Here is a 27,647-nt window from a genome sequence, read left to right as displayed (position 1 = left end):
TGTGTGTGTGTGTGTGTCTGTGTGATAAATATGAAAGAAGATTAAACAGACTTAACTCTGTGTCTGGCATACAAATTCCAATCACATAACTGTGTTTTTCCTCTTGGTGTGTGTCTGTGTGTCTGTGTGTGTGTAGAGGTAGAGGCCTCCTCCCCCATCCACGTAACCCACCAGAGGCTTTAACTCAAATCCCTGGCTTTCTGCATCACATGACTGATGTTTGCAGCTGGGCATTTGACATACATTTGTTATGATTATTTTGCTACACATTTGAAGGGCATTCATGTTCCTCCCCTTCTTTTGTTTTATTACATGTGTTTATGTGTCATTACTTTTCAATCTCCCTTTTTACTTCTAGCGTCATTTTTATTGAATAACACGCGGGCAGAGTTCCAGATATGTATTTTGAATATGGAGCTCAACAGTGTTTTTCATGCAATTCGTTATCTGTTGTTTTGCAACAGTGACACTTAGCTTATATAGTTCTACATGTCACTGACTTTTCTCTACCCTACCTATTACCAACTATCCTATCTCTCTCCCCATGCAGTACACAGTGAGGATGTGGGCTCTACCAGGCTGTACTTTGTGAACGCATCCCTGCAGAGGCTGACCTACTCCAGCTCGGTGGGGGTGTCTCTGCCCTGCCCGGCGGGCGGCACCCCCACCGCCATCCTGCGCTGGTACCTGGCCACCGGCGATGACATCTACGACGTGCCCCACATCCGCCACGTCCATGCCAACGGCACCCTCCAACTCTACCCCTTCTCACCCTCCGCCTTCAACTCCTACATCCACGACAACGACTACTTCTGCACCGCAGAAAACCAGGCTGGCAAGATCCGAAGCCCCAATATCAGAGTCAAAGCTGGTGAGGAGAGGGGAAAAGGGGGCGGGGGGAGAACATAAAAAGCGGAGGGGAAAAGAGTGAATAGGAGAATGAAGGGACAGGTGAAGAAGGGAGGGGGAGAGGAAGTAGAGAGGTGGGATAATAGAGGGTGTTGATGCACAGAAGTAACTTCGATGGCAGAAGGGAGGGGAATGATGGAGAGAGAAAATGTAAACAAGCAAAAGGCAGGGAGTGATTGACAGCTGCCAAAAGCCTGCTGGCCACAGCACAAGCCACTCAGAGAGGCACCTGAACAAACCCTGTTCCCAAATCCAGACTGACCTAGAACACAGTCTACTCTGCTAGGACAACAACTGTAACACAGGTTCACTGGACTTTGTTACACACTACACAACCATTTAACCCCATCACCATGGTGAATTGAGGCCACCAGCCTGTACCCCTTGTTATACTCCACAACCTTCATCTAATCCCTTATGCTTCAACTGGTTTGAACTGTCTGGCCCACACACATAGGTATGTACATGTGCAGTATGAGTCACATAAGCACCAAGAAACGAATCACTAATGACAGTATCTATGCAGATGTTGCTGCTACTGCTGCTGGTTGCTATGCTATTCCTAAAGCATCAGCTGACTTGCGTGATGTTCTCCCTCCATCTTTGTATCTCTATTTCTATCCATATCATTCCTTCTCCTCCTCCTCTCTTCTTCCTCCTCTCACATTGTCCTCTGGTACCATGCTAAATATAACCGCAGCAGAACACTTCATTCATTATCTCTCATTATGAAACCTAATTGGTGCACTCCATTGATTAGACATCATGCCAGTGCTATTTAACAAGGTGGACCTCTTATAAAACAACACAGGTTATAACTGCTGCTGATGTGGGATATATTGTAGATAGCTCTGGGCCTTTTCGTCCATTTGATCTATTTCATACAGTATCATATACTGGACAAACTAAGTGGAGGTGAGATGGTCAGTTGAATCAGTTTGTCAAGTGGTCACCTTTACAGTTCTCCTGGACTGTAGGTTCTCCACAACCTCTCTTGTTCCACCTTCCTTCCTACCTCTCCCACTCTCTCTGTCCCTCCCTGTCCATCATTCACATCAGGGCAGACAGTCCCTCCTCCGTCCCTCCTGCTGTCAACATCTGTTTTCATATTCTGCCTCCCAACACCGACCTGCACTAATACATACTCCTACTAATACTAATACTAGCTAGCCAAGCCAGTGGAGGATTATGGAGGGAGAGAGAGAGAGATAGAGTGAGAAAGAAGCGAGAGAGAAGAGAGAAAGAAGAGAGAGAGACGCGAAAGAGAGAGAGAGAGAGAGACGGATCTGAGCCGCACGCCAGCCTGTCAGTCTCTCCTCGTTGCTGCTGCTGCCGTCGTTCCCTCATGACCCAAAAGCCCACCCCCAGGAGACAAGGGATTAGCATTTACAAAACCTTAGCAGCCGCGTCCCATATCCAGGGAGTTATGTATGGTCAGGGAGTTATGTATGGTCAGAGAGTTATGTATGGTCAGGGCGTTATGTATGGTCAGGGAGTTATGTATGGTCAGGGAGTTATGTATGGTCAGGTAGGTATGTATGGTCAGGGAGTTATGTATGGTCAGGGCGTTATGTATGGTCAGAGAGTTATGTATGGTCAGGGCGTTATGTATGGTCAGGGAGTTATGTATGGTCAGGGAGTTATGTATGGTCAGGGAGTTATGTATGGTCAGGGCGTTATGTATGGTCAGGGAGTTATGTATGGTCAGGGCGTTATGTATGGTCATGGAGCGGTTATGGTCAGGAGGGACGTGGTTCAGAAGTTACAGTCAGGGGTTTCGGGTCACAGTGCTGTGGTGTTATTGTGGTCTGATCAAGGAGTTAGGTCAAGGGGTAGTGTAATGGGGTTACTACAACTTGGTTTATAGTTAGAGTATTTGGAGTATAGGTGTCCTATGTTTCACTCTCACTCCTGGTGCTAATGCTGTAGCTACAGTAGAAGAAATAAACCAACCCTAGCCTACTTTCTAGATATCCATAATATTATGTACATTTGTCATTTCGGTGAACAATCTCTTTACTGCATAGCTACAGCGGGCAATTATTCAAATGTAGATGATACAATTTCCATCAGAGCATATTTTATATGTCTAATCCCTGTTCCTATATCATATTATTATTTTGACATATTTATATGTCTATGTATGTCTCTGTTTCTCTATGTAAAGTGGATGTAGTAATGTATATTGATGTGTTGTTATACTGCAGTAGGATCCTAACGTTAATGTAACGCTGCCTGTTCGCTACACTACACTGCTGTTACCAAGGGGGCTTCCAAAGCAGTTTCTTAGCAACCTTCAAATATGTCCTAGCTTCTCCTGATTTCACTAATTAGTTAATGCCCATTCAGGAGAGTGTAAAATATTGCATGAACATGCATGAACAGAACACCACTACTACACATCCCAATGGTTTTATTAAGCTGGGTTGTTATCTCTATCGCAGTGCTTTAACAGAAACCACCTATTCTGTCATATTTTTTATATTGAGTTGTATACACAATAATAGATTTGTTTCTGATGTTGATTGTAGCTAGCCAATAATGTTTCTGTTAATCCTTCTGAGAAATTGAATTGAAAACAGATGTACGATTAGTGTTATTGATGTGTTCAAACAATATCCAAAAACCGAATCTGAATTGTTCCCAATATGTTTGCACATTTAATATTATTAGTAGATTATTTTGCAATCCAATTAATGATTCTTAAAATATTGACTGCCAGAATACATCTTATGTGTTCCACTACAACTCTGGTATTCACTTTTTCCTATACCAAAATAAGACTTTTAGATTCTCACACCACCTCCTTAACACTTGGTCTCTCTCTGTATAATAGTGTTCAGGGAGCCGTACACGGTGCGTGTGGCAGACCAGCGGTCCATGCGGGGCAACGTGGCCGTGTTCAAGTGCCTCATTCCCACCGCCGTGCAGGAGTACGTCAGCGTGGTGTCCTGGGAGAGAGACACTGTCTCCATCGTCCCAGGTAGGACATCATGGGACAGAGAGGGGTTGGGGGGGCTGGGGGGGGGACAGGAAAGGGCTGGGTAAAGGGTAGTGTTATTATTTGTCTAGGTAATCTGTAAGGGTTTTGTGTGAGTTTGTGAATAAATTTGTCCATATGGCTGCTATTTACAATGCATTCAAAACAAAAGCAAGGGTGAAGCAAGATGCAGTTGTTGTTGTTTTTGAGTGTGTGTGTGTGTGTGTGTGTGTGTGTGTGTGTGTGTGTGTGTGTGTGTGTGTGTGTGTGTGTGTGTGTGTGTGTGTGTGTGTGTGTGTGTGTGTGTGTGTGTGTGTGTGTGTGTGTGTGTGTGTGCACGTGTCCTTCTGTATGTTTTGGAGGCATGATGATGATGATAATGATGTGCTGCTGCTGTGCTCTTTGTATCTCCTGACCTAACTCTAACTCCTGTCTGCTGTCTGTCTGCTCACTGTTCTGGATCATTGATTCTTCCTCCTGCAACTCTCTCCATCTCTCTTCATCTTTCTCTCTCCCTCTTCTTTAATAATTTTTTTTTTACCCCTTTTTCTCCCCAATTTTGTGCTATCCAATTGGTAGTTACAGTCTTGTCCCATTGCTGCAACTCCCGTACGGACTCGGGAGAGGCGAAGGTCGAGAGCCGTGCGTCCTCTGAAACACAACCCAGCCAAGCTGCACTGCTTCTTTACACAATGCTCTCTTAACCCGGAAGCCAGCCGCACCAATGTGTCGGAAGAAACACCATGCACCTGGCGACTGTGTCAGCATGCATTGCGCCCGGCCCGCCACAGGAGTCGCTAGTGTGCGATGGGACACAAACATCTCTCTCTCCCTATTCTCTCTCTCCTCTCTTTCTCAATCCCTTTCACTCTCGAGCTCCATTGCTCTCTTCCTACATATTCCCCTAACTTTTGACCTTTTGACCTCTCTCTCCACCTTCACCACTCCCTCCCAAACCTTGTGTCTCTAGCCAACTATCTTTATTTATCTGTCCCCCGGTCTAAACTGATTGACTCCATTGTTTGTTCATTTCTATTTCTTCCCTTCTGTATTGTTATCCTAATTTAGATCCATTGCGTCTTTTCCTGACATGCCAACGAGCCTTTGACTTTTTTACAACTTCTACAGTATGTCTCCTGTACTTTCCTCTCTGTTGTGTACATTTCTACATTCTCCCTGGATCCCTCCCTGTCCCACATTCATCTTCATTAACCTCATTCGAGTGTGTGTGTGTGTGTGTGTGTGTGTGTGTGTGTGTGTGTGTGTGTGTGTGTGTGTGTGTGTGTGTGTGTGTGTGTGTGTGTGTGTGTGTGTGTGTGTGTGTGTGTGTGTGTGTGTGTGTGTGTGTGTGTGTGTGTGCACATGTTAGTGTGTTTATTTGTCGTTTTGTTATATGTACAGTACCTGTCAAAGGTTTGGACACACCTACTCAAGGGTTTTTCTTTATTTGTACTATTTTCTACATTGTAGAACAATAGTGAAGACATCAAAACTATGAAATAACACTCATGGAATCATGTAGTAACCAAAACAGTGTTAAACAAATCAAAAATATATTTTAGATTTTAGATTCTTCAAAGTAGCCACTCTTTGCCTTGAACTCTGTGAAGCATTTATTTGGGCTGCAATCTGAGGTGCAGTTAACTCTAAGGAACTTATCCTCTGCAGCAGCGATAACTCTGGGTCTTCCTTTCCTGTGGCGGTCCTCATGAGAGACAGTTTTATCATAGCGCTTGATGGTTTTTGCAACTGCACTTGAAGAAGTTCTTGAAATCTTCCGTATTGACTGACTTTCATGTCTTAAAGTAATGATGGACTGTCGTTTTTTCTTTGCTTATTTGAGCTGTTCTTGCCATAATATGGACTTGGTATTTTACCAAACAGCGCTATCTTCTGTATACCCCCTACCTTGTCACAACACAACTGACTGGCTCAAACGCATTACGAAGGAAAGAAGTTTCACAAATGAACTTTTAACAAGGCACACCTGTTAATTGAAATGCATTCCAGGTGACTACCTCATGAAGCTGGTTGAGAGAATGCCAAGGGTGTGCAAAGCTGTCATCAAGGCAAAGGATGGCTATTTTGAAGAATCTCAAATACAAAATATATTTTGATTTATTTAACTTTTTTGGTTAGTACATGATTCCATATGTGTTATTTCATAGTTTGATGTCTTCACTATTATTCTACAATGTAGAAAATAGTACAAATAAAGTAAAAACCCTGGAATGAGTAGGTGTGTCCAAACTTTTGACTGGTACTGTATATATATATTTGTCTATATTTGTGTGTTTAGGGGAAGTTATTACATTAATAGTGTACATGTGTTAAATATCCTTAGTTATCAGTGATACTACAACAGATAACAATAAACATCTCCAATGCTGTGAAGTGAAACTCTTTACAATAACAAAGTGGAAGGTGGAGAGGGAGAGAACAGAGAGGGGAGAAAGAGGCAAAGAAAGAGAAGCAAGGAGGGTAGTGGGGCAAGAACAGCCTCAGGACCTGGCAGATGGCGTTCTATATACATGCACACACGCATGCACACACGCACACGCACACACACGCACGCACGCACACACACACACACACACACACACACACACACACACACACACACACACACACACACACACACACACACACACACACACACACACACACACACACACACACACACACACACACACACACACACACACACAGACTGTGTGAATGAATGTTTGGTGTATGTTTGAGACATTATGCTTATGTCAGTTACGAGGAGCTTTGACAGACTACCTGGCATTTTATATAATCTTTCACCTTTTATGTATTTCTTATCAGCCTGGTTTTACTGTATCTATTTATATTTCCTGTAATATATTTAAGTGATAATGCCCATGAAGACGGTATTTGGAGGATATATTGGCACGGGTGTTGTTAGGCCCGAGACGAAGTCACACATAAACACCGGCTTCGAGGGCATTATCCTTTTTACCAACATATTGTCACGTTTCTGACCTTATTTCCTTTGTTTTGTCTTTATTTAGTTGGTCAGGGCGTGAGTTGGGGTGGGCAGTCTATGTTTGTATTTCTATGTTTTCTATTTCTCTGTTTGGCCTGATATGGTTCTCAATCAGAGACAGGTGTTTTGCGTTGTCTCTGATTGATAACCATATTTAGGTAGCCTGTTTTGTATTGTGGGTTGTGGGTTATTGTCTATATGTTAGTTGCTTGTGTCTGCACTGTTGATATATAGCGTCACGTTCGTTTTGTTGTTTTGTATAGTTTTGTCAAGTGTTCTTCGTTTCTTCTTAAATTAAATAGAAGAATGTATTCACTTCACGCTGCGCCTTGGTCCTCCTCTCTTTCTCCTTCACATTACGACGAACATGACACATATTCAAAGAATGATTGACATATTTTCATTAAAAACGTTATTTTGATGAATTTATTCATACTATTTCATTCTTCCACAAGATATACAGTAGTCCCGACACAAATCTAGGGTTGCTACCCAAGCCGGCTGGTCATTCGTTCTATCAGTTCGGTTTCCAGATGGTCTTGACCCAGTTGTTCGTTCTAAATGTTCCGTTGCCAGTTCTTATCCCTTGCTTGCTATCTAGCTAGCTAACTAAGGTTAACTTACAGTCACGTCAAACAGTGCAGCCAGAATAACAACAAAGTAGCTGCATTTGCGTTTGTTTAAGCGGTTTTCTAGTGACATTTATTTGGATACATCCTTAACAATGAGCTAATGATGCACAATTTCGCCTGGCGTAGAAAATGTGCTCACCCGTCAGGACACTGTTGTTCAGAGGAGCTAGCCAACAACACAGCTAACACAATCAGCTAACACAATCACTTCAAACTGAAGCTGGAAAGACTAAACTAGATGCACTTCAGTTAGTTTGACCTGTTTTCTCTTGATAGTTATTTGTATATATCCATAAAAATTATGCTGATTCATGATTTCGACTGGCTGAGAAAAGCTGCCTGCCTGTCTGTCTCATCCCGACTCCTGAAACGTTCATTACTATGGGACAGCTGGAAATCAAATTTGAATATTGAAACAATGTTGCAAATGTCGGAGAGACAGACAGCAAGATTTATACAAATCTCTGTTGTTGAAAAACTAAATGTTAGTCTAAAAGAAGTGTGAGATAATGTCTAGATGCTTTTTATAATGGACATCAAGTTCATAAATTGCCTGGCTGGGCTGACGAGACAGTGGATTGCGTAGTCAGATGGAATAGAGTAAACAGGCATTTTAACGTCAAAGATTTAGCCGGAGGTAACTTGTGGAATAGACACTGGCTGGAATGCGGTTTTAACTAATCAGAATTCAGGATTAGACCCACCCGTTGAATAATGCATATTACACAACATTTGAGTGTGACATGTACAGTTTGTATATTGGTTGTAGTGAGTGTTTGTTGTTATTGCTTTACTGTGGCTATACTGTGGCTGTACTATACTGTTATGTGGCTGTACTGTACTGTTATGTGGCTGTACTGCTGCTGTACTGTACTGTTATGTGGCTGTACTATGGCTGTACTGTACTGTTATGAGGCTGTACTGTGGCTGTACTGTACTGTTATGAGGCTGTACTGTGGCTGTACTGTACTGTTATGTGGCTGTACTGTGGCTGTACTGTACTGTTATGTGGCTGTACTGTGGCTGTACTGTACTGTTATGTGGCTGTACTATGGCTGTACTGTACTGTTATGAGGCTGTACTGTGGCTGTACTGTACTGTACTGTGGCTGTACTGTACTGTTATGTGGCTGTACTATGGCTGTACTGTACTGTTATGAGGCTGTACTATGGCTGTACTGTACTGTTATGAGGCTGTACTGTGGCTGTACTGTACTGTGGCTGTACTGTACTGTTATGTGGCTGTACTGTGGCTGTACTGTACTGTTATGTGGCTGTACTATGGCTGTACTGTACTGTTATGAGGCTGTACTGTGGCTGTACTGTACTGTACTGTGGCTGTACTGTACTGTGGCTGTACTGTACTGGTATGTGGCTGTACTATGGCTGTACTGTTATGTGACTGTACTGTGGCTGTACTGTACTGTTATGAGGCTGTACTGTGGCTGTACTGTACTGTACTGTGGCTGTACTGCACTGTTATGTGGCTGTACTGTGGCTGTACTGTGGCTGTACTGTACTGGTATGTGGCTGTACTGTGGCTGTACTGTGCTGTACTGTACTGTGGCTGTACTGTACTGCTATGTGGCTGTACTTTGGCTGTACTGTACTGTTATGTGGCTGTACTGTGGCTGTACTATGGCTGTACTGTGGCTGTACTGTACTGTTATGTGGCTGTACTGTACTGTACTGTGGCTGTACTGTACTGTGTGTAATTAGTGTAATTAGTGTGGATATCAGATGGTGAACATGGTGAGCTGCTCACTGAAATGAGCATTCAACATTCCTCTACACTGAACAGCACATTTAAATACAACACACACCACAGTTAAATACACCACAGTTAAATACACCACACACCAGTTAAATACACCACACACCAGGTAAAAACACCACAGTGCAGCACAGTCAAATAAACCTAAGTAATACACTAAATAGCACAGTATACAATATACAGTATTGTACACAGCAGCACAGTACACATTATACACAATACAGAGGTCAGTGCAATACAGTTAAATACACTACAAAGCACAGAAAAAAACACTATGCAGTTGTTCTTCTAGCCCAGCACTAACACAAATGATTCACGCCTAATTAACTAATCATCAAGCCCCTTATTATCTGAATCAGGTGTGTAAGTGCTGGGCTGGGACAAAAATTTGCACCCTTCTGTGACCACATGCGGGACCAGGATTGAACATAATTGCACTCCAGGACAGCATTGTTTAACCTTGACCCAGGACCACCCCAATCAACAAAGGAGACAATGACCTAATCATAATAACAGCACAGCAATCTAGTAATCTCTCTCTGTGCAATGTGGCATCGCTCTGAAACACACCACATCTGCCATACCAATCTATAATCTGCCCAGAGCGGTATACAATCTGAGCAACGCAATCTCTCCCACTCACACACGCAAACACATACACACTTCCAGCCACACAAACATACATATATAGCTAGCACACATAAACACATACACACTTCCAGCCAAACAAACATACATATATAGCTAGCACACATACACACACACATACACACTTCCAGCCACACACACATACATATATAGCTAGCACACATAAACACATACACACTTCCAGCCACACACACATACATATATAGCTAGCACACATAAACACATACACACTTCCAGCCAAACAAACATACATATATAGCTAGCACACATACACACACACATACACACTTCTAGCCACACAAACATACATATATAGCTAGCACACATACACACATACACACATAAACACATACACACTTTGAATGATTGGGGAATACTGAGAAACATGCATGGCTAGCTTGATTATATAAAGGCTCAGATGGGTCAGTGAACTCGGATGTCCAATTGAATGACAGCCCTGCTCCTGTTCAGCCAATAAGCTGTCCCCTCATTCAGCCAATCAGCTATCTGCTCACCTCTCTAATTCAGACCCTCTTACCTGCCTGCTCTGTCCATTCCATGACCTGCTCACTTTCTCTATCTCTTTCTCACTGTCTATCCATCCTTTCTCTTTCTCTCCATAGACAGATCAGAGAGGAGACAATGAGAGAGAGAGAACCCAGGTCTAAAGACTGCTCAGATAGGCCTAATGAAGACAGGGAGATTGAAATTGATTTTGTGTGTATAAGCTCTCTGGCTATCTGGCTATCTGAGCACAGCCCAGTAATTGGATGGTCATTGTAAACAATGGCAGGCGTCTTTCTCAGGAGAGTGTGGGTGTGTTAGTGTGTGTTAGTTTGTGTTAGTGTGTGTTAGTGTATGTGATGGAGCTAAAGAAGATGTATCTTGGTCTATTTGCGGTTGTGTGTTTGAGGTGGTTGTAACTGAAAGACAGCCAGGATAAATCCTGTGTTAGGAATTGAGTTATCATTATGAAAATGGGTTGTATTTTCTATCCGTATTTAATATGTAAACTGTTTCAGATGACAAAATCCCTGAATATATTTCAAACTGACTTTGTTCATAAAATGGTTTAATATGGTTTATGGTCATGGTGTGTGGATGGAGCCAGTTACTGTAAGGTGTGTGCTAGGAGACATTTCCAAAGAGGTTGTCCTTAATTCTTTCATTTGGCATCAATAATTCCACTACCAAACAAAACACCCCTCTCTCTCTTTCCCTGTTTCTCTTTCCCTCTCTTTCTCCTCCTCTCTCTTCATATCAGTTAATTTAACATAGGGTTGCCTGATTGCTTATAGCATTAATATTCTAATAAGGCTTCTGTATAAATTAGTAATGCAATCCAGCAACCAGCCTACCTCTCCCCTCTATCTCTTTCTCTCTCTCTCTCTCTCTCTCTCTCTCTCTCTCTCTCTCTCTCTCTCTCTCTCACACACACACACACACACACACACACACACACACACACACACACACACACACACACACACACACACACACACACACACACACACACACACACACACACACACACACACACACACACACACACACACACACACACACACACACACTCTATCTATCTCTGTTGCTCTCCGATGAAAATATAAAGTGATGGTGGCATTTGATGCATTGGGAATTAAAACTGATTAGATAAGGGAGATCATGGAAAGGAGGGAAGGGGGAAGAACAGGTGAGAGAGGAGGTGAGAAACCACACAGGAGAGTAGGTTAGGAAAAGCCAGGAAGGAACAGATGCTGTAGGGGAAGGAGGGATAGGGAGGAGAAAGAAGAATGAAGAAGGATAATGAGTGTGTGTGTGTCGCCTGGCCCACTTTACTGTCCGGCCAGGACAGCGGGGGGTTAGAGGGGGAGGGGGTGGGGCAGTCTGACCTATTTACCCCCCCCCCCCCCCCCCCCACCACCACGCATCTCATGCCATCCCGTCCCTTGTTGCCAACTCCATCGGACACATGAGAGCCTGTGATACGCTAATCACTTAGTTAGATGAGTGAGACGATGGAGAGGGAGCATGGATAGAGGAGGGAAGAGTTGGGAACTAGATAGAGAGAGGGGAGTGGGGTTGAGAATAAAGAGAGACACAGAGAGATCTTTGCATGCAGATTGAGCCGGTCTCTCTTTCCCCACAGAAAGCTAATGAGTGTGTCTGATGAATAGAGGCAGCGGCAACAGATGGCTAATGCCACATGGTGGCCCAGGGAAGATGCCCAGCTCCTCCACCTAGCCCACCTGGCTCACACATTAACCCCTCTCCTCCTCTCTCACCCCCTCTACTGCATTGTACCATCATACCTCACTGCAGCACAACCTTACAGCTGACCGTGGACATCATCTAGGTTGTTGTCATACACAAATACCTGTAATTATGATACCGAGATATTAATTATGGTCCCTAGAGATTTTTATGTTTTCAACATCTTAGGCTCAAAAAAAGAGTATCAGTTAGCTAGATATCCCCCTAGCATATTCTGTTCATTATTACAAACACTTAGAAATGATGAAGATATGTGCATCAATATATCCTCTTCCTGCATCCCATTCTAAAGAGACTGTCTCAGCATCTCTGTTGATGTGAGGTCAGGGAGATGACACTGTACATGTCTCTAATTGCCTGTTGGTTGACTTGTGAATTGGCTATATAGTCTCTGGCTGACTGTAGTGGAACCTGGGCCTAGCTAGTCCTATTGACTGTAGTAGGACCTGGGCCTGGCTGGCCCTGCTGACTGTAGTGGGACCTGTGCCTAGCTGGTCCTGTTGACTGTAGTGGGACCTGGGCCTAGCTGGCCCTGTTGGTAGACTTGTGAATTGGCTATATAGTCTCTGGCTGACTGTAGTGGGACCTGGGCCTAGCTAGTCCTATTGACTGTAGTAGGACCTGGGCCTGGCTGGCCCTGCTGACTGTAGTGGGACCTGTGCCTAGCTGGTCCTGTTGACTGTAGTGGGACCTGGGCCTAGCTGGCCCTGTTGACTGTAGTGGGACCTGGGCCTAGCTGGCCCTGTTGACTGTAGTGGGACCTGGGCCTAGCTGGCCCTGTTGACGGTAGTGGGACCTGGGCCTAGCTGGCCCTGTTGACGGTAGTGGGACCTGGGCCTAGCTGGCCCTGTAGACTGTAGTGGGACCTGGGCCTAGCTGGCCCTGTTGATGGTAGTGGGACCTGGGCCTAGCTGGCCTTGCTGACTGTAGTGGCATTGAAGTGTGTCCTGCGCATGGGTCTGGCCTGGGTGTCCTGTTATTTTGATGTGCACTTCTTCTCAGTGCTCCCCGTCATCCCCTGGCCTAATGGATGTGAGCAGGCCCTGGGTCATTTACAGGCTACATTACAGATCGATCCCCAGCCCGTCCCACCCCTGGGACCCTGCTGGGAGCAGCCTGGTCACTCCCCCTCACATACACCTCCTTGTTCCCCCCTGGTCCAACTGGTCCTATTGTGGATGTGCAGACAATGAAAAACACATGGGGCAGCCAGTCTCAACCCGCCGTGCTGCCCTCTCACAATCATATCTCCTCACTATGTCATCAACACTGCTGCCCTAGCCCTCTGTCCCAGACACACAGCAACGACTGTCAAAGTCTGTAGCTAGTTGTGCGCTAGAGCAGCTGTTCTCCCTATCTACCCCAGAGACAGAGGAGTACTGGAGTAGAATGCAGGAGAGCCTAGGAGAGAAGAAAGAAGGAAGCAGATATACATAGTAAAGGAAATGAGAGAGGGAGGGGACATAGAGAGTTTGTCAATCTGTGTATGTGCACTCAAAGCAGGAATACATGAATTGCTACATTTGTCTGTGACTGCGCTGGATCTTGTAAACACTGGTCTGACACACATACAATCGCTTTCACAATGTAGCAAGCCACTTAACCCCCGTCTTTTTCTCACTCTTACACACACACACACACACACACACACACACACGCACACACACACACGCACACACACACACACACACACACACACACACACACACACACACACACACACACACACACACACACACACACACACACACACACACACACACACACACACACACACACACACACACACACACACACACACACACACACACACACACACACACACACACACACACACACACACAAACACACTAAACCCATTTTCTGATTTTCTGAGAGTATCTGAACATGAGGAGCTCATTAAACATTAATACAGGGTGCATTAACGCTGTGTTCAGTGCTGAGCTGTGTTGTGTGGTGGCTCTATTGTCATGCTCAGGCAAGGTGGGACAGGGACAGAGGGGTGGAGGGGGGGGACACACACGTGAGACCCTTGAGGGCATGTGGAACTAAACCCCATCGACTGTCACAGACAGGCGACAGGTCACCCCCCTTCTTTCTCTCTCTCTCCATCCCTGCTTCCATTTCTCCATCCCTCCACCCTCACCCCTCCCTCTCCATCCCCCCCTCCACTGCTGCCCCGTTCCATGCGGCACATGGCAAGGCCATGGGGGGGGGGGGTAACATCAATGATAATGGGCAAATCAGCCAGCCAACCATACCAACAACACACACATATACACACACTCACTACTATCACATGCAGCCTTTGCTATGTCACACACTATATTACTGAAACATGAAAACATCCACCCTTTAGAACAGCTGTTTGGATTAACAACCAGAGTTACTGGCTACAGTAGCAAAATAGCCCCAGAGCCTTATCCTACTGCAGAGTATTGTTTGGTACATTTTGTACATTGGTACAAAATGTTTCCACAACAGATCAGATCATTACAGTCTGTTGCCTCTAAAAGTCTGGAGGATATTGTAGAGACATCTCTTACTTTCTATTTTCCTCTGTCTGTCTGTCTCCCTGCTTTACCCCTTTCATGTTCGCCCCTGCGTGGTGGGAGGGTAGAGGTGGGTAGAAGAGGGTAAGGGGGATAGAGAAAGAAGAGGGGGCAGAAACAGATGGGGTGCTGGCAGCCATGTTTGACTCTGTCAGACTGACTATATGCACATGGGCGGGTGTGTTATTTGGCATGAATAAGCTTGTGTGTGTGCGTGTGTGTGTGTGTGTGTGTGTTTGTGTGTGTGAGGGGCACAATAAGGGTAATTATCTCTGCTTGAGAGGCCCAGGGAGGGGGAGAGCAGAGAGACTGAGTCATACAATACCCTGACCACAGGCCTTTGTGTGTATAAAGCACAGGGCTGACAAGTGTCAGCTATTATTGACTATTTACCCACTACACTCATACACACACGTGCACGAACACACACATCCTTTCTGTATCTTTATCTCCCAATCTCTCTCTCTCTATCTCTCTTTCTCTCTCCCAAGCACACTCACACACGCACGCGCACACACACACACACACACACACACACACACACACACACACACACACACACACACACACACACACACACACACACACACACACACACACACACACACACACACACACACACACACACACACACACACACACACACACACACACACACACACACACACAGTATTTGTCTCCCTCTGCTACTGTATAAGTGTTAGTAGTGTGTATGCTACAGCAGTGTATCAGTGTCAATCAGTGTAACAGGGAGAGATGGGACAGGCCCTGCGAGCACATCACTCTGACAGATAGCTGGCCCACTGTCTTACCCTCCAACCCTGGCCCCGCTCACTGTAAAAGAGAGGAAAGACTGTGTGTGTGTGTTACATCAGAGACATCCTAAACTGCACCCAGAGGCTGTATACCACCAGTCTCCCCCTTCCCACCTCTATTTCATTCACAACACTAAAGCAGTGTCTTCTGGCCTGGTACAGCACATACTGTAGGGACGTGAGAGAGGTCTGCATTAGTCTATAGGTCAAGGATCATCGAGGAAAGATCAAGAGCCCTGCTACGGTCTATAGGGGGTTAGGGTTTAGAAGGGTAAGGCTACTTTGGGCAAAGAGGGATTTCTCCTTTCTCCCCCTCTCCTCTCTTCTTTTGTTTAGGCTAGCTAAAGAGGGATTAGCCCAGGGAGATTACAGCAGACGTTTGCTAAGAAATCGTGTTTGAGGAAACAGTTATTGACTTACTAACCAGCTAGCCACACTGGAGACAGACTTACACCCATTCTCCTCCCCACTCTCTCCTTCTCTCCTTCTTAGCTGTCTCTGTCTGATTTTTGACCCTGTGTCCTAAGCAGGGCTAGACAGATATTACACATATACTGTATCTCGCAATACATATACTACAGTATACAATACATATACTACAGTATACAATACATATACTACAGTATATGCACAATAGAAACACTTTGATGTACCGTACAGTACAATTAATTCTGAGAATTTGCATTTTACAATGAGGTCAGGGAAGGAGCCCAGTTAAATCTAGAAAATAACATTTATGGAAGTAAATGTGGTGTGCTTGCCAGTCCTGAAGTATTTATGGTTGTGAAATAGTAGTAGTAATGGTAGTAATAGTGTTTTCATATGCTATGTGTTAGCTATATAGATCTATTTTGAGGTGTTTTGTAGGTGTGTTGTTATTATAGTGGGTTAGTGTAGTAGACTAGAGTGAGTACTATATCATCAGAAGCCATGTTGTGTGTTTTTAAGCTCTGAAAATGTTTTAGTTTGAACATTCTGAAAGATTTGTGGCTGTGTTTTCAATTTAGAATGTTGAAGCCTGCATTCCGCCATTGAAATGAATGGGGATACGACAGGCTTTATAGTTTATGAAGTAGGAATGCTGGCAAAAATGTGTCTTGAAGCCATCTAAGTTGAGTCAGTCTGCACATGTCAACGCTGCTGTTTGTAGTTGAAACGGATCAAGAATCCACATTTTGCCTTTGAAGTCTATGGAGCTTTTATGCAAATCTAAAACGGTTATAGTTCATATAGCGTCAACAATCTTTTGACAATCGATCTAAGTTGAGTCAATCTGTATATGTCAATGTCGGTTTGGTGTTTGTAGCTTCAAGGGTTCAAGAGCAGTGGCAAATCCAAATACTTCCCATTCAAGCCTATGGAGCTTTTATGCACATTTAAAATGGTTAAAGATCAAAAAGTATAAATGGTATCAAAAAGCTGTATACAAGCACAATATTCCAGACTGATCTGAACGTTTTCTAGCTTAAACGGTTGAAGACTGGTTACAGTGGCCATTTTTACTGTTCAGGTCTATGGCAATTGAAATGCATTGGGATTTATGAAATGTGTAAGTAGTATCAAAAAGTATTTTTCAAGCGCACTGCGGACTGTTGACCAGGGAAGACCAAAAACATATTTGGGGATCTATCAAGATCACTGGTGGTCAGCCAAGTGCCATGTTCCTACAAGACCACTCAATCAGGTGTATTGATTTCCCTGTCCAGGCAGTCTATTAGTTGTTCAACCCTACATAGAGGCCATGGCAACATGGCAGCTAGCTGATTCATGTGAGTGGGTGGGAGGGCACTGGGAAGTGAGGACAGAGGACAAGTGCATGAGAGATCACACAGGAGGAGGGAATGTGAGGGAGAGTGAGATTGAGTGTGTGTGTGTAGTTAGTTATGGATTAGTGTGTACATTGGGTTTGATTTGTGGTTTGTGTGTGGTTTTGTTAGTTTGTGTGTGGTTTTTAAACGGCGTGTGCATGCGTGTATGCGTGTGTGTCCGTGTGTGAGTGTTCATGCGCACGTGCGTGTGTTTAAGCGGGTGAATAATTGAAGGTATCTGAGGTGTGTTTGTGTTCTCTTTAACCCCAAACCACAGACAAGACAGCTCTCAATAATTCATTGTAAGAAGAGATGATACAGCGCAGCTGGGTAGGCAGGCCTTTAGTGACTCTAGAACAGTGAACACTCCCAGTCTCTAACCTCACATGCAGTCCGTGTTTGTGTGTCCAGTTGTTTACACCTACTGCAGACAATAGCACATTCTCTGAACATCCTACTGTATGTTGGAGTTGTTGTCTATGTTTGCTCCACTTATTATATGTCCTAGTTGTGGCCTGTGTGTGTGTGTGCTCAGACGGGTGTGTTGTCTGTGGGGGATTTGAGGTCTGTCTCTGGTCGATGAGTGCCTCGCACCGATGTCCATGCAATCTCAATTGACCTACTGTGTTTTTGTGTTTGTGTGTGTAAGAGAGAGCAAGAGAGAGGTAGAAAGAAAGAGGGAGAGGGGGAGAGAGAGAGAGGTAGAAAGAAAGAGAGAGAAAGAGCGAGAGAGAGAGGTAGAGAGAAAGAGGGAGAGGGGAGAGAGAGATAGGTGGGAGAGAAGGAGGGAGGAGAGAGAGGGGGTGAGAAAGAGAGAGAGGGCAGAGAGGGGGAGAGAGAGAGAGAGAGAGAGAGAGAGAGGGAGAGAGAGAGGGGGGTAGAGGGGGTAGAAAGGGGGGAGCGAGAGAGGGAGAGCGAGTGAGAGAGGGAGAGAGAGAGAGGGGGGAGAGAAAAAGGGGGAGAGAGCGAGAGAGGGGGGCAGAGAGAGCGAGAGAGGGGGGCAGAGAGAGAGAGGGGGGAGAGAGAAAGGGGGAGAGAGAGCGAGAGAGGGGGAGAGAGCGAGAGAGGGGGGGGAGAGCGAGAGAGGGGTGGAGAGAGAGCTAGAGGGGGGGGGGGAAGGGGGGGAGAGAGAGAGCGAGAGAGCGAGCGAGAGGGGGGAAAGAGAGAGGAGGGGGGGGGAGAGAGAGAGCTGTCCCTCCTGGCTGGGTTGAGACACTCCTCTGCTACCAGTGCTATAATAGGGAGGGACCAGTCAGCTCACTCAGTGCAGCTAATGCAGCCAACTGCCCCAGTCCATGGGCTACGCCAGAGCACAGTGCAACACACACACTGACACATACCATGTAGCCATCTCTCTCTCTGTTTCTCTTAATTTAAAACAAGGAGGAGAAAGGGGCAAAGGCCAGTGACTGTGGGATGATTTTACTTACTGATATTTCTTCATCCTGAAGTGTGTGTGTGTGTGTATTTGTGTGTGAAAGGGGTACAGTACATTTGAGGGTATATGTGCTTTTTCTACTGCTATTGCAAATATATATGTATTGTTTCCTTTTTGGTGTGTGGGTGTGTGTGTGCATGCGTGTTTGCGTGCCGGTGTGTGTGATGTCAACTGTTGTCGCTCATATAGGAAGGGAATACATAGGAGTGTGTGTGTGTACGTGTGTGTGTGTGCGGTCGCTCTCCCCAGGGGTTCACATTAGTACTGTCATCCCAGATGTCACCAGGCACATGAAACACACATCATGAATTATGGATCTCTGTTTTCACCTCTGTCTTTCTCTGTTTATAGGTCTGCTTTATATATCCATACTCTGTCTGTTACTAGGTGTTTATAAGGTCCCTGTAGTCTTCTACACTATAGCCAGTTTGTCTGTGTCTATAGTGGTCTGCGGGGACACTGTAAACCTGTATTCGTTTTATGTACAGTTTTCTTCTCTGTGTCCCTGATTAGGTATTTTTAAGGTAGTACATACACTGAGTATACAAAACATTAAGAACACCTGCTCTTTCCATGACAGACTGACCAGGTGAATCCAGGTGAAAGCTATGATCCATTATTGATGTCACCTGTTAAATCCACTTCAATCAGTGTAGATGAAGGGAAGGAGACAGGTTAAAGAAGGATTTTTAAGCTTTGAGACATGGATTGTGTGTGTGTGCCATTCACAGGGTGAATGGGCAAGACAAAAATGTAAGTGCCTTTGAACGGGGTGTGGTAGTAGGTACCAGGCATAGCAGTTTGTGGGAAGAACTGCAGCGCTGCTGGGTTTTTCACGCTCAACAGTTTCCCGTCTGTATCATCAAAGGTCCACCACCCACAGGACATCCAGCCAACTTGACACAACTGTGGGACACATTGGAGTCAACATGGGCCAGCATCCTTGTGAAACGCTTTCGACACCTTGTAGAGTCCATGCCCCGACCAATTGAGGCTGTTCCGAGGGAAAAAGGGCAGGGGGTGCAAATGTCATTTTAGGAAGATGTTCCTAATGTTCAATGTACTCAGTGTATGTCCCTGGCCTATAGTTTCTACAGTATAGAAAATGAAATTTGAGTGCCTCTATAGTATAGTGGTTTACAGGGACGTTGTGTACATGTAATGTTTTCCTGTACATTGACCTATTAGTCTATGTTTGGAATCTCTGTCTCCCCCCTAGTGTTTACTGTTTAAAGTCACACTGGGCAAATTGGGACAGAGCGGCAAGTGGAGCAGAAGAGACGCGATCCCAATGTAGTGGAAACATCTGGACTGTACCCTCTCCCTCTGTCTGTTCCCGTCTATCTATCTCCCTCCATCTCTCCTCCTCTCCCTCTCTCTGTCTCCTACTCCACTTATACACTGTTACCCCCTCTATCCCCCCATCCTCCTCCTCTTCATTGCTCATTGTAAATGTCAGTAGTGTTAGAGAAGGGAGACTGGGGGTTTGTATGGAGGTCACAGTCTCATCAACAAACAGAACAGAGGAGAGGAGAGGAGAGAGGGAGGGAAGGAGGAGGAAATAAGAAAGGATTGAGAAATGAGATAAACAGTCAGGATTAGTTAGGGGAGAGGACAGTGGTTATAGGACAAGACGGTGAAGCGTGGCTTTTTCATGAAAATATGACAAACCTTGTGTCTCTCTCTCTCTTCCCAACCCCCAGAGGGAGACAGAGGGAGACAGAGGGAGACAGAGGGAGACAGAGGGAGACAGAGGGAGAGAGAGGGAGAGAGAGAGGTAGAGAGAAAGGGAGAGAGAGAGGGAGACAGAGATTTGGATATTCCTCATTCATTCTGTAGATATGACTGATAGTGGTTCTGCGTTACTTCCAACATTACTGAACTGTGTGGTCATGCTAACAAAGCACCTTTTGTGAGCTAGATGGAAAGGGGCGGGGCTAACACGGCACGATTAGTTGTAACACATCAGTGGTGCCAATAAAGCTGCTTTGAATGTGAATTGAGCGGAGTGAAGAGGGCACCATTGATAAATGGTGTGGGGGAGAATAGAAGCCAGGGAAGTGTATATATTTAATTGTCTGACACCTGCTACTACTTCAGCCTTTTAATGCATGCAGGAGAAAGAAGGGAGGGAGGGAAGAGAGAAAGAGAGAGTGTTGTGGGGTCTCGTTTTGAATTCAGGCACAGCACCCCTATTCTATTCCATTCATGGGTTAGTATAGCCTTGTGGATATGTTAACAATAAGAGTGGAGCATAGTAAAATGTGGATGAGCAGTTATCTACTCCAGCCTTGGCTCAGCTCTCTTCTCCTATTCTCTTTCCATTCCCCTCTAGCTGACTAGGTGTGGCAGTCAGGGCAGAGGCCAGAGGAGTGGGCCTGAAATCACTGGATCCTCATTTCAGTGGTAGTGACTGGCGCTGATTCAGTTGCTTGATTCACTTTCTATTGAAGTGATTCTCTGTCAGTGGTGCTGATTCAGTAGGTTGATTCACTCTCTTTTGGAGTGATTATCTGTCAATGGAGCTGATTCAGTCAGTTGATTCACTCTATGGAAGTCACTCTGTGATTCTCTGTCCATGTTGTGGATTTATTTGATCCTGTTTTTTAATAGCTGCGCTCTAAAAATGAGCGGTTCATCAAGAGTTCTTCAAAGAACATTAGGGTTCTTGGCACTGAAAATGGCCCCCAAACGTTATTCTAAGAACCCCATAGGAGGTGGGGTTCATCGAGAAACCTCCTTAATTGGTGGGGGTTCTTGCAGGAACCTAACTGCCCAACTGAAACATTTGGATTTGAAAGGGCAGCAGGTGCAGTCACTTAACTGAAAAATGTAATGATCTCATCAATTTAAGTTAAGGTTTGTCCCTTGTACAATTTAAATTGATATTGTTTTATGATGATACCATTTATCTGTTCATATTTGTGCAAATCTTTCTGAAACAGAAAATGGACACAATTCAATGGATATGAATCAACAAAGAGGTAAGAATGTGTAGGCTATAAGAATATGTTGAAGGCTAGCTGTATTGGGTGCAGATGACTGAACTGCTCACTTTTGTGTCTGTGTCTGCAGGTATACAGACAAGGAGGCATACAAAGTTATGTCAATTGGTATTGGTATGTTATGCTGATCACATGCACCATCCTCCTCCCTTACCTCTTCAATAAATATCCCATAGGCCTCTACATTATGGACAAGGCATGTGTATGAAAACCATTATCAAAACAGTTTTTTTCATTCACATTTACCACAAAAACTAAGGTAAAATTACTGTTTTGTTAATAAATCTGTATAATTCTATTTTTGGGGGATTCCCAGACTTCACCCTCCCTACACCTCTGATGAATATAACAGGAAACCTGTTTGATCACCATGCACTGCAAAATCATTGTGGCTAAGGATACGGAGGACATCAACACATTAACATCAACACACCAGAGGACATACCCATTGGACTTGGGGCTCTACTGGGAGGCCACCTCATATCTACCTCAATTCTGCTTTGCCACTAAAATCATAATAAACACTGACAACTCAAATATTGTGTTATTGTTGTTATTGTTCTGCATGTTATTATTATTATTAATAATAATAGGGGAGGGTGTAGTTCAAAAATGTGCCCCAAAAGTTTCTTCAAAAGGTTCTTAGAGGATCCATTAAAAGGGCTTCTTTGAAGAACTTATAGGGGTTCCCCCACAGTTTACATTTGAAGAACTTTTAGGGGTTCCCCCACAGTTTACATTTGAAGAACTTATAGGGGTTCCCCCACAGTTTACATTTGAAGAACTTATAGGGGTTCCCCCACAGTTTACATTTGAAGAACTTATAGGGGTTCCCCCACAGTTTACATTTGAAGAACTTATAGGGGTTCCCCCACAGTTTACATTTGAAGAACTTATAGGGGTTCCCCCACAGTTTACATTTGAAGAACTTATAGGGGTTCCCCCACAGTTTACATTTGAAGAACTTATAGGGGTTCCCCCACAGTTTACATTTGAAGAACTTATAGGGGTTCCCCCACAGTTTACATTTGAAGAACTTATAGGGGTTCCCCCACAGTTTACATTTGAAGAACCTATAGGGGTTCCCCCACAGTTTACATTTGAAGAACGTATAGGGGTTCCCCCACAGTTTACATTTGAAGAACTTATAGGAGTTCCCCCACAGTTTATATTTGAAGAACCCATAAAGGATACTCCAAGAACCTTTTATTTTTAGTCTGTAGGGCTAGTGTGCGTGTGTGTGTGCGTGTGCGTTTGAGGGTATTTTTATATGCATATTCTAGTACTGCAGAGTGAATGTCTCCTGAATCCGCTCAGTTTCTTCTTTCTTTCTTCTCTCAGTGACAGTCCCTCCTCTATGATCCCTTGTTCCTCCCCCTCTCTATTCTCACCTTCTCTCACCCTCTTCCCTTCCCTCCAACTCTCTCTTCTCACCTTCTCTCACCCTCTTCCCTTCCCTCCAACTCTCTCTCTGTTGAGGAAGAGAGGCAGGGGAAGTCAGATAGACAGTGATATCTAATGACAAACTGTGACACTGCTACATCCATGAAGAAATCATCCCATTCTTTTTTACATTTAAAGGACCCAGCTCACTCCAATTATTTACCCAATGCCAAGCTGCCTGGCTGAACTTTGTGTGTGTGTGTGTGTGTGTGTGTGTGTGTGTGTGTGTGTGTGTGTGTGTGTGTGTGTGTGTGTGTGTGTGTGTGTGTGTGTGTGTGTGTGTGTGTGTGTGTGTGTGTGTGTGTGTGCGCGTGCGTGCGTGCGTGTCAGTGCCTCTGTCTGTTTGCGTACACTGAAGGGGGAGGGGCGGTCGAGTGACTGCACCCCAAACATCGTCACAGAAGCACCCGCAGGATGGCAAGCAGCCCCTAGCAACAGGGAGAGAGGGAAGAAAGTGCGAGAGTGGGAGGGAGGGGGAAAGACGCAGAACATCAATAAATAATGGCCCCAGTGAGGAGGTGGAAATATGGGCCTCGTTAGCTGTGTGCCTCTGCCTTCATTTGCATGTGAGGAAACGTGGCTGCTACTGACTCAAAGACTCTTACACACACTCACACACATACACACTGGCTCAGACCCACACCCTACGCAACCAGCGCTACGCAAATGTCTGTCTATGTATGTTTCTATGTCTCTCTCTCTCTCTCTCTCTCTCTCTCTCTCTCTCTCTCTCTCTCTCTCTCTCTCTCTCTCTCTCTCTCTCTCTCTCTCTCTCTCTCTCTCTCTCTCTCTCTCTCTCTCATACAGTTGGTTTTCCTATATCTCTGTCCCTATTTTTGACAAAAAAATCTTTCTCCCTCTCCTCTCACCCCTCATATAGCCCTCCCAGGTTCTGCCTGCTACCAGACTGCAGGTCTATAGGTTTGTAGTGGAATCCAGGCTCACTTGAAAGCAGTGTGATTTTGACAGTGTAGCCCACCAGTGTAGGCCTTCCTGTGCTGTGTTTGACAACAAGGCCTGAGCTCAGCAGTCTAACCCAGATAATTACAGTATCCACTGACACACATACACACGGAACATGCCCACACTTTAAAATGTTCCCCTCACACATATAGACACACATACAGTATGCGTGAACATACACACATATGAACAAGCGCACACACACTCACTTTTCTTCTCCTACTCTTTCTTCTTTTGCTCCCCCCTTATTCCCTTTAATCTTTTACACCCTGCTTGTTCTCTGCTAACCTAGTATATCATTGACTGACAAGCCCAACCGAGAACAACAGGCCTGCGGGTGGGTAGCAGAGTGAATGTGGTGAACTGGCTCTTAGTCTAGTGCATCACTTCAGCTCCATTCTCAGTTTATCCAGTCAAGTCAGCATGAATAAAAGCTTGGGGAGTACAGTGATTTAGCAATTAATATTTTACTCTGTCTGCCACTCTGCTTAACAACACAGAGAGAAAGAGATTGTGTGAAAGGGGGAAAATGTTAAGGAGGATATATACGAGAGATGGTTCAAGATGGAGGGATTGAATAAACAAGAGAAACAATTAAGATGGGTGGATAGTGGAGGAGATCATGTGATTAAAATGGCTCCTGTTCTGGAGGTGTCTCCATGGCACAGCACTTCTTAGATCTTTTGTTTATGGATATCACTCTCTCTCTTCTCTCTCTTTCTCTCTCTGTCTCACTATTTACAATCTATACATGTATTTCCATTTTTCCCTCTCTCTCTCTCTCTCTCTCTCTCTCTCTCTCTCTCTCTCTCTCTCTCTCTCTCTCTCTCTCTCTCTCTCTCTCTCTCTCTCTCTCTCTCTCTCTCTCTCTCCCCCTCTCTCTCTTTATCTCTATCTCTCTAGCTCTCTGTTTGTCTGTCAGTGTGTTGTGACAGTGTGGCGTGTCAGTGTTATGGGAGTTGAAATCTTAAAGTGCACATTATCCTGTAAGGATTAATTCAGGGGTGCAAACAAAGGCTGACTGTAAAATTACAGCCTACACTGCGACTGTGCCACTACCCTCCATACACACATTGTCTGTTAGCCCCCTAGTACACACACACACACACACACACACACACACACACACACACACACACACACACACACACACACACACACACACACACACACACACACACACACACACACACACACACACACACACACACACACACACAACAGAGAGAGAGCGAGAGAGAGTCATACACACTCTACCCTCAGTGGCGGTTCTAGACCATTTCAACTGGGGGGGCCAAGCTGGGGCCAGTTGTATTGTTAGAGGGGCCAGTTACATTAGACGTTATTGTTGTCATATCATTTTCTTCACTGCATTGCAGGCATTAGCATGCAAAAGACCATGTTCATAATCATTCAACTATTTATTTGCATTTTCTGTCTAATAACGGATGTAAAAAAAGAACGATAGCAAAAATTAGTTATGTAAAAATTATTTCATACTCCACATTTAGGGGGGGGAAGAATTGTTGTCACAGGGGCACTGGCCCCCCTGCCTCCCCCCAGAACCGCTAGTGTCTACCCTCCACCTGTGCTGTCTGTCAGACAACTACTGTGCAGATGTACACACTACCCTCTATATACACACACACCCTCTACCCTCCACACACACCCTCTACCCTCCACACACACCCTCTACCCTCCACACACACCCTCTACCCTCCACACACACATCCTCTACCCTCCACATACACACATAACCTGACAGGCTTAGAGCCCATCAAACAGCGATGGTGATAAACACACAGTTGCACATGAATGCTCTGATTGTGCTCCAGCTGTTGGACTATAGCCGGGAGCCTCTGCAGTGAACCCAGGTGAGAGAGAACGAGTAGAGGAAGAACAGCGTGTGTATGTGTGTATGCGCACATGTGTGTGAGTATGTGTTCATACATAGGACAGTGTTAACATTTCCCAAATTGGCAAATGCTCAATAAAATGGTGCCCTCCCTCTCCTCTACCCCTCCAATAATTGGGCAGGGTCTGCCAGATTGTTGCAGGCTGAAAATAGGGCACAGCCTGGCAGGGTACATCACACACTGACACACGTACCAGACCTGGGCTCATCTTGCTGTGTTCTATAACAACCACAACAATGATAACAATACTGAAGTAGAGATGTTGATACCGTCTTTACTGTAAGTGATGGTGAGGGTTTGACCATTTTCAAGTGTTTCTCAATGTGATTGTATTGCATGTTTAATAGTGAGCTCAGCGTGTGTCCTCTAGGGTATGACAGGTTGCCAAATGTTTAGATAGCAGTCACCCTTGCCCTGACTAAGTTGTTTGTTGGGGGTATTTAGTTATTTTGCTTTGTTCAATAATTTTCTCTCTGTAACAGGTAACAGGTTCTTCCTGACGTCCTTTGGTGCTCTGTACATCTCAGATGTCCAGAAGGAGGATGCCCTCTCTACCTACCGCTGCATCACCAAGCACAAATACAGTGGAGAGACACGTCAGAGCAATGGAGCCAGGCTGTCTGTCATGGGTGAGTGGGACTGTAAAAGTATGTCATTGCTCTGAGTACCGGTACACAGTGTTTTGTGTGTAATAAATGTCTATGAACATGAATGAATATACACTACATGACCAAAAGTATGTGGACAACTGCTCGTCAATCGTCTCATTCCAAGATCATGGGCATTAATATGGAGTTGGTCCTCCCTTTTCTGCTGTAACAGCCTCCACTCTTCTGGGAAGGCTTTCCACTAGATGTTGGAACATTGCTGCTTGGACTTGCTTCCATTCAGCCACAAGAGCATTAGCGAGGTTGGGCATTGATGTTGGGTGATTAGGCCTGGCTCACAGTCTGTGTTCCAATTCGTCCCAAAGGTGTTCGATAGGGTTGAGATCAGGGCTCTGTGCAGACCAGTCAAGTTCTTCCACACCGGTCTCGACAAACCGTTTCTGTATGGACCTCGCTTTGTGCACAGGGGCATTGTCATGCTGTAACAGAGAATCGTCTAGAATGTCACTGTATTCTATAGCGTTAAGCTTTACCTTCATGGGAACTAAGGGGCCCAGCCCGAACCATGAAAAACAGCCCCAGACCATTATTCCTTCTCCACCAAACTTTACAGTGGGCACTATGCATTGGCAAGTAGCGTTCTCCTGGCACCGCCAAACCCAGATTCGTTCGTATGACTGCCAGATGGTGAGGCCTGATTCATCAATCCAGAGAACGCGTTTCCACTGCTCCAGAATTCAATGGTGGCGAGCTTTACACCACTCCAGCCGACACTTGGCATTGCGCATGATGATCTTAGGCCTACCACTTCGCAGCTGAGCCGTTGTTGCTCCTAGACGTTTCCACTTCCCAATAACAGCACTTACAGTTGAC

At 45.0% G+C, this 27,647-nt stretch overlaps 1 protein-coding gene across 8 annotated transcripts in view; it reads left to right on the top strand.

Annotated features, from left to right (window-relative positions):
* The window catches only part of LOC139534198 (cell adhesion molecule DSCAML1-like), an 88,039-nt gene that overhangs the window by 17,528 nt on the left and 42,864 nt on the right, over positions 1–27,647 (top strand). For all 8 annotated transcript variants that reach the window (XM_071333150.1, XM_071333139.1, XM_071333120.1 and 5 more), the window contains exons 2-4: positions 551–871; positions 3,746–3,892; positions 26,649–26,795. In XM_071333150.1, the coding sequence (XP_071189251.1) occupies positions 551–871; positions 3,746–3,892; positions 26,649–26,795 (615 nt within the window). The remainder of the gene's footprint in view (positions 1–550; positions 872–3,745; positions 3,893–26,648; positions 26,796–27,647) is intronic.

Source organism: Salvelinus alpinus, chromosome 1 (genome assembly GCF_045679555.1).
Source record: "Salvelinus alpinus chromosome 1, SLU_Salpinus.1, whole genome shotgun sequence".
Taxonomy (NCBI): domain Eukaryota; kingdom Metazoa; phylum Chordata; class Actinopteri; order Salmoniformes; family Salmonidae; genus Salvelinus; species Salvelinus alpinus.
This window is presented reverse-complemented; position numbering and strand designations above follow the sequence as displayed.